This window comes from Oncorhynchus clarkii, chromosome 12 (assembly GCF_045791955.1).
Source record: "Oncorhynchus clarkii lewisi isolate Uvic-CL-2024 chromosome 12, UVic_Ocla_1.0, whole genome shotgun sequence".
Classification (NCBI taxonomy): domain Eukaryota; kingdom Metazoa; phylum Chordata; class Actinopteri; order Salmoniformes; family Salmonidae; genus Oncorhynchus; species Oncorhynchus clarkii.
The window spans coordinates 51,907,443-51,922,267 of NC_092158.1; the positions used below are offsets into that span (position 1 = coordinate 51,907,443).

The following is a 14,825-nucleotide window of genomic DNA, read 5'->3' on the forward strand; positions in this document are numbered from 1 at the left end:
AAGGATACAAAGTATATTGAAAGCAGGTGCTTCCACACAATTGTGGTTCCTGAGTTAATTAAGCAATTAACATTCAAATCAGTCTTAGGGTAATGTATAAAAATGCCAAGTGGCCCATTCATTTTGGCCACCATGGCTAAAAGAAGAGTTCTCAGTGACTTTGAAAGAGGGGTCTCAAAGGAGCATAGGGGTTTTCAAGGGTGTGTCTGTCTCAAGTCACCAGATCGCAACCCAATTTAACAGGTATGGGAGGTTCTGGAGTGGTGCCTGAAACTGTTTTCCATCGCCATCAACAAAACACCAAATTATGGAACTTCTTGTGAAAGGTGTCGCATCCCTCCAATGGAGTTCCAGAGACTTGTAGAATCTATGCCAAGGCGCAGTGAAGCTGTGCGGCTCATGGTGGCCCAACGCCCTATTAAGACACTTTATGTTGGTGTTTCCTCTATTTTGGAAGTTAACTGTGTCTATGCATGGATAAAACGATAAACAAAGACATGGTAGATAAACGGAGATAAAACAAAACAGTGCTTCAGTACAACCAAAATAAAATAAAACCCATAGGTGTCGATATGAACAGTATACAGCCATTCATGTGTGAGACATTGTAGGTGCCAGACCAGTCAGTTGTACTGTGGTTGTGGTTACCTATGTTCCCCAGGAGACCGTTGGCCACAGTGTTCTGATCCGGCCTCAGAGCGTTGGGGTCCTGACCGATGAACTCCAGGCTGTCTTGCAGTCTGCCAGGAGCACACAGACAATGGCACAGGTTCACAGGGCATCAGTAGAAGAGATCGAGATAGATGGAGCAAGTATAGAAAGAGGGCAAGAGAAAGACAGGAAAGAGACGAGAGAGACAGAAGAGAGACAGGAGAGAGACGAGAGAGAGACAGGAGAGAGAGAGAATGAGAGACATGAGGGCAGGTGGTAGTAGGGCTTACGTGTTAAGGCTGCCATAGACACTGCTCCCTGTTCGGGCTGTAAACACTTTACTCAGCATCAGCTGATGGGGCGACCTGTGGGCAGACAAGGGAGAAGGGGCGAGAAAGATAGGGAGGGATGGGGGGAATTCATGATGACTTGGTGCTCCTAATGTGTGATGTACTGTACCAGTCAAAAGTTTGGACTCATTCAATGGTTTTCCTTTATTTCCACTATTTTCTACATTGTAGAATAATATTGAAGACATGCCGAGAGTGTGCAAAGCTGTCATCAAGGCAAGGGGTGGCTACTTTGACCAATCTCAAATATATTGCGATTTGTTTAACACTTCTTTGGATACTACATGATTCCATATGTGTTATTTCATAGTTATGATGACTTCACTATTATTACACTATTCAATAATGACATCACATCAAGACAGCTGCTGTGTACATTTCTTAGATCTCCAGTTCAAAGTGCGGTGGGACACAATCTCTCCCCCCCTCCCCTGAAACTCACCGTATCTGATGGATTTTGAGTGTGGAGCCCTTGTAGCTCATGGCCACAGACCCAAACATCATCTCCCCCAACATGTTGGCGTCAGAGGAGCACCGTGACCCCTGAGAGACAGGAGAGGAGAGGGTGAGTAAACTGCATGGTTTTCTGCCATCAAGACAACCATAATACATTGGATTGACATTTTAAGTCTGAAAGGCATTTATTTTTTGGGTTGCCCAAACACTTTGATCACTTGCCCTCGAATGTAAATGAGCTTTTCATGCAGAGAACCATATATTGCCTGGCTTTCACCAACACATAGGGGACAAATAAGACTAACTACTCGTAAAACAATTCTCAGAGCAGGCTCAACTTGCCTGACTGCCATAAAATGGTCTGTCTTTCACTCAAATGGGGAGAAACCAGAAATATCAGTTGTAGGCTAATGGAAGTCGTTGTAGTTTTTTTCTTTTTTCGCAATCACACACACACAGAGTTTAAGTTTACATATACCTTAGCCAAATACATGTAAAACCCAGTTTCATAATTCCTGATATTTAATCCTAGTGTTCTTCGGTTTACAACCCTCCCTCCTTTTCCTCCAAACTTAACAATGGTCATTATGGCCAAACAGTTCTATTATTGTTTCCATTTCTCCAAAAAGTATCATCTTTGTCCCCATGTCCAGTTGCAAACCGTAGTCTGGATTTTTTATGGCGGTTTCGGAGCAGTGGCTTCTTCCTTGATGAGCAGCCTTTCAGGTTATGTCGATATAGGACTCGTTTTACTGTGGATATAGATACTTTTGTACCTGTTTCCTCCAGCATCTCACAAGGGCCTTTTCTGTTGTTCTGGGATTGATTTGCACTTTTCGAACCAAAGTACTTCATCTCTAGGAGACAGAATGTGTCTCCTTCCTGAGCGGTATGACAGCTGCGTGGTCCCATGGTGTTTATACTTGCGTACTATTGTTTGTACAGATGAACGTGGTACCCACAGGCGTTTGGAAAGTCTGAGGTCTAGTCTGAGGTCTTGGCTGATTTCTTTTGATTTTGTCATGATGTCAAGCAAAAAGGCATGGAGTTTGAAGGTAGGCCTTGAAATACATCCACAGGTACACCTCCAATTGACTCAAATGATGTCAATTAGCCTATCAGAAGCTTCTAAATCCATGACATCGTTTTCTGGAATTTTCCAAGCTGTTTAAAGGCACAGTCAACTTAGTGTATGTAAACTTCTGACCCACTGGAATTGTGATACAGTGAATTAGAAGTGAAATAATCTGAAAGTAAAGAATTGTTGGAAAAATTACTTGTGTCATGCAAAAAGTAGATGTCCTAACCGACTTGCCAAAAATATAGTTTGTTAACAAGAAATTTGTGGAGTTGTTGAAAACCTAGTTTTAATGACTCCAACCTAAGTGTATGTAAAACTTCCGACTTCAACTGTATGTATGTATGTATGTATGTATGTATGTATGTATGTATGTATGCATGTATGCATGTAAAAAACACCTGTCCATGAGTGACTGTTCAGTTTACTTGCCCTAGGCAAGTGTCAAACTATTAGGGTTCAAGCCAGTGTCTTTTGATCATGAAATAGCTCGCAGTGGTATGCTTTGAGGAGCTGTGGCCCATCTATCCGAACAGCGTGTGAGGTGTCAGAGGGACCATTCTTACCCATAGAGATGTACTAGAGTTAAATCTCCTTTCCAATGGTGTTTCGCATGCCAAAGCAGGCTTTGAGCCAAGTGCGCCTCTCTATCTAACAGTATGTTCTCACCTGGAAGCGCAGGCCCTGTTCCCTGGGTTCCCGGGGCTCGGAGGCGCAGGAGGAAGAGCTGTCTAGAGAGCTGGAGCTGCCCCCTGTAGGCCTCAGCTGGCAGCACTTCCCAAACACCTTCATCTGGGCCTCACTACTGCATATCTTCTGCAGGGGGAGGACCAAACAAATTATATATAGAGACACACACACACACACACACACAACATTATGTGGACACCTCTTCAAATTAGTGGATTCGGCTATTTCAGCCACACCTGTTGCTGACGGAAACGTCTAGGAACAACGGCTCAGCCGCAACATGGCAGGCCACACAAGCTCACAGAACATGACCGCTGAGTGCTGAACGTGTAAAAATCATCTGTCCACGATTGCAACGCTCACTACCGAGTTCGAAATTGCCTCTGGAAGCAACGTCAGCACAATAACTGTTCGGCGGGAGCATCATGAAATGGGGTTTCATGGCCCGTGCAGCCGAACAAAAGCCTAAGATCACCATGCGCAATGCCAAGCGTCAGCTGGAGTGGTGTAAAGTTCGCCGCCATTGGAGTCTGGAGCAGCGAAAACACGTTCTCTGGAGTGATGAATCACGCATCACCATCTGGTAGTTCGATGGACGAATCTGGGTTGGCAGATGGCAGGGGAACGCTACCTTCCCCAGTGTCAATTGTAAAGTTTGGTGGAGGAATAATGGTCTGGGCTGTTTTTCATGGTTCCGGCCCCTTAGTTCAAGTGAAGTGAAATCTTAACGCTATAGCATACAATGACAATCCAGGTGATTCTGTGCTTCCAACTTTGATGCAACAGTTTAAGGAAGGCATTTTCCTGCTTCAGCATGACAATGCCCCTTTGCACAAAGCGAGGGCCATAATGAAATGACTGGCCTGCACAGAGACCTGACGTCAAACCCATCAAACACCTTTGGGATGAATTAGAACGTCAACTGCGAGCCAGGCCTAATCGCCCAACATCAGTGCCTGACCTCACTAATGCTCGTGGCTGAATGGAAGCAAGTCCCCGCAGCAATGTTCCAACATCTAGTGGAAAGCATTCCCAGAAGGTTGAAGGCTGTTATAGCAGCAAAGGTTGGGACCAACTCCATATTAATGGCCATGATTTTGGAATGAGATGTTTAAGCAGGTGTCCACATACTTTTGGTAATGTATGTAGTAGTATTGTAGAATAAGGCCCTGGTCCTTGGAGTTTCTCACATACACCCCCCCCCCCCCCCCCAAAAAAAAACACTAGTATTTGTCATGGCCAATCACATAAATAAGAAGCATATTGCCTCTGCCATAGGTTTTAATGAGCGTTTGACTGATCTTTAAACATAAACGCTGGATATCTTTTGCACAGAGGGCACATTTATAGGAATTGTCTGACAGTATAATTACACATACGTGGATGGAATTCAATAGTTTAGCGGTACAAACTTTCCCCCAAAAGATATGCGTGTAGAGCGACAAAAATGTTGATGTTTTATAGACATACATTGCTTAAATAATGATAATAACAAATACAGTGCATTGAGGAATTTCCTAAGAAACCAAATAGTGTTAGTGACGTTGAATGTAAAAAATAAAATGTTTTAAAAAAAATCAAGCCTTTATCAAAGCTTTATCTCGTATTTCTACGCAAACACAACCAACAGAGGCTTTCTGTGTCTCACAAAATGAGATTGATGTCAGAGCATTCAAAGTTATTTCTGTTGGTCTTAAACCCATTCAGATTAAAACACAAATCCATGTGATGTGACTTAATTTGTCTGCAGAGAATGGCACCCTATTATACTGGACTGCGTGTGTTGCTTTGCTTTAGTAATGGCTCACATCAAACAAACGTCTCGCCACGCCCTGATAGAGTACACAAAGGCTTGGTACATGCGAGTGCCTGTCATATGACTTCCTCAGGAACTCGTGAGCTGGAGCTGCAACCGCACTCTTGCTCTCCCTCCCTCTCTCCCCCGCTCTCTTGCTCCCCCTCCCTCTCTGCAGCACCCACTCCCTCCCCCTCTCGGGCTCACTCACTGCTCACCCTCTTTGTAGCTTGTACAACCTCATTGCTCCTCCCCCCTCCCTCTCTAGCTCTCCACCTCTCAAGCCAACTTGCTCTCCACCTCTCTAGGGAGAAACAATATCCTCAGGCAAAAAACCATCATGTGACAGGGGTCACACAGGAGCGAACTAAACCTTAATCATGCTGCAGAATGCATTGAAAGGCAATGACTAACATAGTACCCACACTTGTTGCATAGACAGGCCTAGCTAATTGTGGCCCTTATTCAATAAACGCATATTGCTTTTTGATGCAAACATTTACAATAGGTTGTTAAAGTAAATACACATGTTCTATTTGGACACAAGGGTGATACAGGTCAAGCGGTTGGGGTGTTGTCAACACCAAAGTACATTGCAGCAACCCATGACAGTGCAATGCCAAAAGGGCTGAAGATGTGTGAGAGAGAGTCAGAGACTGTGGTCATGTGAGTCTGGAGGAATGTTTACACATCGGTGGCGGGTGTCAGCTGATGCTATTATTATTGGAGATAAGAGGTCCAGTTCAAACCGGTCAAGCCCTCTCTAATACAGCCACAGGAGCTTTAGACAGCACTACCCATTTCCCCCACGCTATGGTGTACAGCCTCATAAAACACCTTCCCCAGACAAGACAGACACACAACCCCCCATATCCCTCACCAAAGTGTCACTCACCGAGGCAGGGGCTTCCTCTGCACTCCTCTTTTTGGAACTGGAGTCGAAGAGGACATTTCTACCCCGTCGCTCACAGTCTTGGTACACTATCAATCTGATCTGGCTAGGGTCCAGCTGTGGGGATGACCAGCTAGAGAGAGAGAGAGAGCGAGAGAGGGACAAGCATGAAGCATATGACCATGCTGGCACTACTAGCAATGAATGTAGACCTGTTAATCAAACTATCAAACTGACGCCCAAAATATCAGCAGTGCGTAAAGACAGACATTCCCCAGTCAGACCTGTCTTCACCCAGTCAGAATACCAGAACCAAGCAGAGGTCCATAATGGCCCAGGTAAACGCCATCAAATAAAAGGATAAGTTATAATAAAAAGTTTTAAAAAACACAGTGATGGACTGACAGTTGGTTAATTAGTCCTCTTAAGCGCTTACAATTTGAATTGTATCCCTTAATTTTAATCCCCGTATTTAATTGTCTTTGGTATAAAAATATATGTTATTTGATGAAACTCATGACTTTTTTATTGTGGCCCATCGCCCTTTCGGTCGGTGGGCCTGCCTGTCGTGCCATTGTTGTCATTCCTCCCTTCATTCTGCCGCCTGTCTGATGGGGAGCAGAGACAGCTATGGCCACCTCCCAGCCTCCACCACATGGCCTGCTTGGTTTGGAGGGCCGTAAAAAAAAAAAGAGTGATGGACAGACCGACGAGACAGAGGAGGACTTTTCTCAAACCTGAGGGATGGGAAACAGGGAGTGGATAGGCCTATTTCTAGCTGTTTATTGGAGAGTCTGTGAGGGGTCCTCTTAAATGCCACTGTTTTGAGGAGGGGTGAAGGGGCTTAGCTGTCCTAGCTCCCTGTCAATACCCCAAGTCACAGCCCACTGGTATTTATGTTCTCTGCATTACTGTGGTCCATCAGGACCTGGGATGTGTACTGGTCTGGGCGAAGTACGTGTGTGTTGTGTGGCGCGCTGTTTACCAAAACACTGGTGTCAGTCACATAATAACCTACATTCCTAGGTCTTCTTAAGCCTCTAATCTAAAGGAACTTTTAATCAAATTACCCATTGATCATCTCAAGTCGTTTGATAATTTATTAGGGGCTTGGGTGGTACATGTCGACCGATTATGATTTTTCAACGCCGATACCAGTTATTGGAGGACCAAAAAAGCCGATACCGATTAATCGGCCGGTTTTTAATTAGATTTATTTGTAATAATGACAATTACAACAATACTGAATGAACACTTATTTTAACTTAATATAATATAGTTAAGTTTTAGGTTGTAGTTATTATAGGACTATTTCCCTCTATACCATTTGTATTTCATTAACCTTTGACTATTGGATGTTCTTATAGGCACTTTAGTATTGCCAGTGTAACAGTATAGCTTCAGTCCCTCTCCTCGCTCCTCCCTGGGCTCGAACCAGCAACACAACAATAACAGCCACCCTCGAAACAGCGTTACCCATGCAGAGCAAGTGAAACAACCACAGGCGCAGAGCGAGTGACGTACAAAAAACACTATTAGCGCGCGCTAACTAGCTAGCCATTTCACATCGGTTACACCAGCCTCATCTCGGGAGTTGATAGGCTTGAAGTCATAAACAGCGCAATGCTTGACGCACAACGAAGAGCTGCTGGCAAAACGCACGAAAGTGCTGTTTGAATGAATGTTTACGTGCCTGCTTCTGCCTACCACCGCTCAGTCAGATACTTGTATGCTCAGTCAGATTATATGCAACGCAGGACACGCTAGATAATATCTAGTAATATCATCAACCATGTGTAGTTAACTAGTGATTATGATTGATTAAACTTATCTTATAAAAAATAATGCTAGCTAGCAACTTACCTTGGCTTACTGCATTCGCGTAACAGGCAGTCTCCTTGTGGAGTGCAACGAGAGAGGCAGGTCGTTATTGCGTTGGACTAGATAACTAAGTTTGCCAGATTGGATCCCCGAGCTGACAAGGTGAAAATCTGTCGTTCTGCCCCTGAACAAGGCAGTTAACCCACCGTTCCTAGGCCGTCATTGAAAATAAGAATGTGTTCTTAACTGACTTGCCTAGTTAAATAAAGGCATAAAAATAAAAAATAAAATGTTCTTCTAAAGATCGGCAAATCGGCGCCCCAAAATTTCCGAGTGTAATGAAAACTTGAAATCGGCCCTACTTAAATCGGCCATTCCTATCGGTCGACCTCTACTGCGCGCGCGCGCACACACACACACACACACACAGAGTATACCGGGGGATTTGGGAAAAAGCCACCGGATGTTTTTTCAACACAGTCAATACCATTGAAACTATTTCTTTGAAGTTTAATACATTTGAATATTTACAGATACTTTTTAAGTAAATACTTGCAGTCAACTTGTGCAGTACCTCAGAAGATAGAGATTGTGTTCTTCATTTCACCTGTCACAATTTTTTATTAGAAGGCTTACCTGAAGTCCCCAGGTAAATCCTCACGTGGTGTTTGTTTACAAGCACACAACGACGAAAGACAGGAGCCTTGTTTGTCACCCACTGTTGTGCTGCACGCGCCAGATGATCTAGTTACAGTATGGAATTCACAACTAAATGTTTGCCAGCCAGGTATCTTATTACTATTAAGTTAATGGTCTAAAATATGCCAAATACTCCGCAGTTGTGCATTTGGTTTGCTAATTTAGTAGCTAGTTAGCTATCTAGCTAAGTGGTTAGCTACAGTACTTCCAAAATCAAGTTTTGCTTGGTAACAGCAGAGAATCCCCTCCTGGACTAACTGTTTAATATTTAATACTGTTTAATATTTGTTTTGTATGTGCAGCAAACTTTGAGTAGCATTTTTTAGTTACTTGTATAGTTTAGGTCAGAAACTATACAATGTTTGCAATGCCTTTGTTTGAATTTAGTTAGCATTCTCCCTGGAATTTTACATGTACTTGTTAGCATTGATAACCTTCGGATTAGAGCCTCGTGGGGTTGAAAACAATGCCCCTTGTGTTCAGCGCCAATATTACCAAATATCCCAGTATGGTACAAGGTCGGTAGGAAAGTATGACACTGGATACTGCCCAAGGCTAGCTCGTATCACATCGGCCTAACATAACATCTATCATTGAAATAGATTCCTTATCAGGGTCCTCACAATAATTTCTAAGTCCGAGTACAATATTCCCTTTATGTGCCCATCAGACCTTCACTCAATGACAGCACTAATCGAGGAGGTCGGCTAAACGAAAAACAACATTCAAGAAAATAAATCTTGAAAGCGAATGAGGTGATGGTATACGAATCCTATAAAGTAATAATCCTTGGACTCATTCAGGAGTGCAAAAGTTGTCCATTTTGAAAGCAAGGCCTCCCTGGCGGGAATCAGCATTCCATGGCAGGCCAAGAATACTCCCCTACCCATTGTAGAGCGCAGGAAAGAGCAGACTAGTCAAAGTTAATGCGCCTTTGTCCCAAACGCCACCCCATTCGGGCACTACTTGTTCCACAAAAGTAGTGCACTATATAGGGATTAGGATGTCATTTGGGATGCAAACAGCCTGTTACACCCCAGGCTCTCCATAGCTAGCCTATATATTCTGTTCAGAAACATCCAATTCCCCTCAGACAACCAAGTCATCAATGATGTTGGCTCTGAGTTATGCATGAGGCATTCACTTTTCTCATTGGGGCAAAAGTCGATCCTCTCTCCTTCGTGAGTTGTCGTGTAGTTGAGAAGTGTCAATTTGTTAGTAGGTGAACGGAAGTGTCCTATAATTGGACTAAATGATAGGATCAAATGACAGTAGCGCAGGCCTAGAGCCCGTCAATATGTTTTAAGGACCATGGCATTACTCCTTAGCATGATACATTTACATATAGACTAGGCCTAGCTAAAGCTAGGATTCATAGGATTCATTCAGCCTAACAAACAGAAGGGAGTACAAAAACAAAAACATAATAATATGAGCTTGGCAAATCATTTCAGCAGAGGATAACAGACAACGCAGCTCTCCATCTCCATCAGAACAGAAGTCAGCAGACGAGAGAAAGTGGAGCAGTTTTAAGAACTTTGTGTCCATCAACCAGAGACAGAAAGCGAACGGGGAGAAACAAGGAAACAGACCCTGTGACAGTTGGCTATTATGAGCCATTCATAAAAGCAGCAGCACACAAGACTGTTACATACAGCAGCACAGTGCTGACCTCAATTCAGACTGAGCCTATAAAATAGGCTACAAAAAAGGCCTATAAACATCATATTAATTTCCTTGCAGTATCCACCTCTTAATGTGTTTCTCTATCCCTCAGTCTATGCATGTTTCAAATGTACCATTTAGACTAGGGCATTTGTATAACAACAACAATTTGCTTATAGCTCAGCTGTATCAATCAGAGCATACAATCTACAAAGAAGCATTGTGTGAGTTGGAGCCCTGCAGTGCCAAAGTAAACTCCCTAAAAATTACAGAAGACGGACAGCCTTTGACTGAAAGGCGGTAAACACTGCATCCACACTGGTTCCAAATCGAGAAGCAACTGCAAGCTGTCAGAGCACTAATCACCACATTACATAACACAGCAGCACATTGTCACCACAATTATAGTGATAATATATAGCCTTGCGCCACGTAAAAACAAGTAGATTCAAGTACCGCAACACACAGCTGCAGCTCTCTCTGTGAAGCTGAAAGTAACCTTGAGTTAGGTATTCTAACCACATTCAAATCCAACACGGTCAAATCTTGAACACTATCACAAACACCTGGCAATAATCATGCACACAAGCAGCAAGCCGTTTGAAATATTACTAGGTACCTGGGCATCATTGTGCATCTGCCAGTCTTTCCCCCGGCCCTCTCCTTGCCCTCTCATCCACTGCGTGGCTAAGAATAGCGCTGAACTAAATTCACACAACAACATGAGACTGTCAGGTGATCTTTGCGCTGTGCTGGACAGCGCCTGGACAAAGGCATCCCGGCACTGCCGCTGCCCACTGGGCGGGAGTCTAGTCACCCTCTGAAACTAAAGAAAGTGACAGGCACAGCCATCCACTGGAGGTCTTCACAGGGAATAATATGTCCTCCTCGCTGTGACTGCAAAACAGCCCTCCCTCCCACCAGAAAGGCACACGCTGCAGAGGCCATTGGGACACTGTGTGTGTGTGTGTGGTAGGCAGCCAAGTGGGGTGAACATGCATGTTACATAAACAATCAACCTAAGCTGTGACGCTTTTCCTCTGTCTGATAATGGGGGTTGTTTTTGAATACACAGAGGGTACTTTTCCAGATAAGCATTCTGGTAAACCAGTCCAGCTAGGCTATATTATAAACACTCTGGGCTGAAAATGAAACCCTGCTTTAGGACGCTGGGTTCTAGAATAACCTAATCACACTTTCTTATGGGTGAAAGAGGACACCTGCTTACCGACTCCAACACACAAACACCATCTCTCACACACACAACTGGATCTGTGGGTAACACACACACATACCCTCCCTGCTAAAACTAAAAACACAAGTGACTGCGTCTGAACTGGGGAGGGGTCAGTGGGAGCTGAAGGGGGAAACCTTTCTCCAATCTCTCTCAACAGCCCCAGAGAAGCCACAAGATGCTAAGGCAAGGAAGCTTGAAAGCTCCAAGTCCCCACCACAGCTGACTCACTTCGACACCTGACCCACAACCTGTTGTGTTTCCTTGGTTTCAGCCAGGTGACCACTAACTTCTGCATTCCACTCCATGAGTCACATGATCCATGAGTGTGTGGATCACATCCACATTCTCATCAAACCAAGTTCAACCCCTGATTGTCCAATGGAAAGGATGCCAGAGGAAACTACAAACCTAGGGGCTGTGCGTCTATGACTAAGTGGATCATGCTGCATCACACGTGTAAGAACGGTGTAACGTTGTGGAATGCTATTGCTGTTACATGATTGCCAAACTCGCGTTATCTCTGGGGAATATAGTTATTCTACTCTAAGTCAAGCTGAGTGCAAGGGGAGTATGCCTAATTCTGGCCTTCAGTTCTAGACCAAGAAATGGCTGTCTGAAAGCCCCTACAATACCGAGTGTCTCTCTGTACAGAAAGTAGGTAGTCAGGTGATATATCACTGATATGGGACTCAACTAAATAGGCTAGACCTAGATTACATTCCGAGAGGCCTTTAAGTGTTCATATCAGTTTATGGTGTAACATTACACATGAACATGATTGACAAAAGCATATTTCTCTCAAATGTTGTGCACAAATTTGTTTACATCCCTAATTAAATGAGCATTTCCTCTATGCCAAGATAATTAATCCACCTAACAGGTGTGGCATATCAAGAAGCTGATGATAAACAGCATGATCATTAAACAGGTGCACCTTGTGCTGGGGACAATAAAAGGCCACTAAAATGTGCAGTTTTTTCACACCACAATTCCACAGATATCTCAAGTTTTGTGGGAGTGTGCAATTGGCATACTGACTGCAGGAATGTCCCCCAGAGCTGTTGACAGATAATTGAATGTTCTTTTCTCTACCATAAGCCGCCTGCAATGTCATTTCATAGAATTTGGCAGTACGTCCAACTGACCTCAACCACAGACCACATGTATGGCCTTGTGTGGGTGAGAGGTTTGTTGATGTCAACATTGAAAGTGCCCTATGGTGGCGGTGGGGTTATGGTATGGCCAGGCATAAGCTACGGACAATGAACACAATTGCATTTAAAATCGATGGCAATTGGAATGCACAGAGATACCGTGATGAGATTCTGAGGCCCATTGTAAGGCATCTGTGACCAACAGATCCATATCTGTATTCCCAGTCATGTGAAACCCATAGATTAGGGCCTGATTAATTTATTGTAATTTACTAATTTCCTTATATGAACTCAGTAAAATCTTAAACATTACTGATACCACAAGCCCAGTTCCATGACTCACAGCAACCCAAATAGCACCCTATTCCCTATGTAGTGCATTACTTCTGACCAGGACACATTGGGTTCTAGTTTAAAAGTAGTGCACTGACCTATATAGGGAATAGGGTGCCATTTGGAACAAGCTCTGACTGCCAATTCTGAGAAACAGCAAAAAGGGTTTCTGGCAAAGTTGGTATTTTAGTTAGGGTTAGAATTCTGAGGGGAGTTAAGCCATCAGCATGCTTCAGTTCAGCTGGCACCTTGCTGAACTCGGGTAGGCAAAACAAACGAGTGTGCGCGCGCATACTCCCTTAAAAGACCAACAGTACTATTCTGAGAGAACTTCCTCAAAGTCTAACTAAATCGAAGATAGTCAATTAATGACACATTTCTTGAGTTAAGGAGATCTTAGTTGCGTAATTTTCCATCAAAGATGTTTGGTGCTGTATTTAAAAAAATAAAATAAAGTGTGTGAAAACATTTAGTTGAATGACAAAAATGGAAGAATCCGTACTGTTGACCAATCCCAGACGAAGGCACGTAGCCGGCTGCCGACCTCAGCTTGCCTCGAGAAAAAAAAATATAATGTGCATGAACAACCAACCCCCCCCCCCCCCCCCCCAAAAAAAAACTTGCAGAAGACCAAATTAAGATAAAATGTGTCATAATATACGCACAAACAGTTCCGAACTGTTATCAGCTGGGAAACATGCGGACGCTTTTAATCCTGCATATTAAAATCTAGGATAAATGCTGGTAGGCCTACACCGTTCAAACACCAGCTTTCCAAAGGCCTTGATGTGGTTTATGAGGAAACCTTGATTGTGCTGCTAACTAAGAGAGCATGGAAGAGCTCAAGAAACAGGCCTAGTAGACTAGATAACTTTACATTTGATAGCCTAAATCTCACACAAATAGGCTATTCTGATTTAATTACGACATAGGCCACTATTAGTACTTACCATGCCAGTACCATAGGCAAAGACAGGGTAGGGTCCTTTACACAAAATATATATCTTTACCATGACCCTGCTGTTCTGAGAACGCTTGGGTCACTTAAAATAGCACTGATAGGAAGAACATGTCGACAAGCTGTCTTACTGGCCTGCCTAATGAGATGCAACACACTCACTAGACCAATTCATAAAAATAAAAAAAAAATAAAGTAGCCAAACCACAACTCAAGACGGGGAAGCAGGAGATTGGATGTAAAAAAAAAAAATTTAAAGCAACGACTTTCCCTCATCTAACCTGGCAGCTACTTTTACAGGTTGTGACTGACTAGGGAATAGAAGTGATACTGTGACAGACATTATGATTGATGATCCCGCACATGACACACACACTGTTATGAAACTATGTGCAGAGGGAACTTGAGTCTAGATTTCGCCTCTCTCAACCATTCCACTACTACATCTTAAAGTATTAGTCCAGTGTTCGAGAATGTTTATGAAATATTACCTATAATTAATTACAACATGAATTAAATAGATGTCCTTCCCCAAAAATATTAGGATGTTAAAAAGCAGCTTTTCTCTGTGCCTCTGCTTGGCCTGTTAGGAAAGAGTGGTTTGGGAGTATACTGGTAAATAAGAAAACTGCTTTGACAGCTCATCCAATGAAACTTGCATACACCTGGATATTCAAATTAGCTTACATGTGTGGGCACTGGGGCAGTCTGCCTGAGCCCGGAAGGACCAAGTCCAATAGTATGGATAGATTCAGGATTTGGAAACACTGATGGAACTACTAGTGCACTTTACCATAACAGCAATAAATGCAGACTGTTCATTTCACAAGTGTGAGACGTTTCTGTCCTTTGCTTTGTCACTATATTCCTTTGCTTGAAAAACAAGAAAAGCGGTCCGTGTACTGTTTGTCCATCTTTACACTTCCTTAAAATATTCAGAATTAAAATCGGAGATAACTTAAGAAATCTGTCATGAATTTACACCTTTTTGCAGAAGAGATCATGGTCGTGCAATTTTACATTAAGATGTTTGGTGCAGTATTTCT

General features: G+C 43.3%; 1 protein-coding gene across 6 annotated transcripts in view; it reads right to left on the reverse strand.

The window, feature by feature from the left end:
- Positions 1-14,825, reverse strand: part of LOC139420790 (folliculin-interacting protein 1-like) — a 34,269-nt gene that overhangs the window by 12,655 nt on the left and 6,789 nt on the right. For 3 of the 6 annotated variants that reach the window (XM_071171062.1, XM_071171059.1, XM_071171057.1), the window contains exons 2-6: positions 5,916-6,045; positions 3,205-3,351; positions 1,444-1,544; positions 942-1,016; positions 649-740 (exon numbers count right to left, since the gene is read on the reverse strand). In XM_071171062.1, the coding sequence (XP_071027163.1) occupies positions 649-740; positions 942-1,016; positions 1,444-1,544; positions 3,205-3,327 (391 nt within the window). In that variant the 5' untranslated portion in view covers positions 3,328-3,351; positions 5,916-6,045. Of the gene's footprint in view, positions 1-648; positions 741-941; positions 1,017-1,443; positions 1,545-3,204; positions 3,352-5,915; positions 6,046-9,576; positions 10,661-10,716; positions 10,929-14,825 lie in introns of those variants that run through there. The other 3 variants (XM_071171061.1, XM_071171058.1, XM_071171063.1) reach the window with 2 other exon arrangements.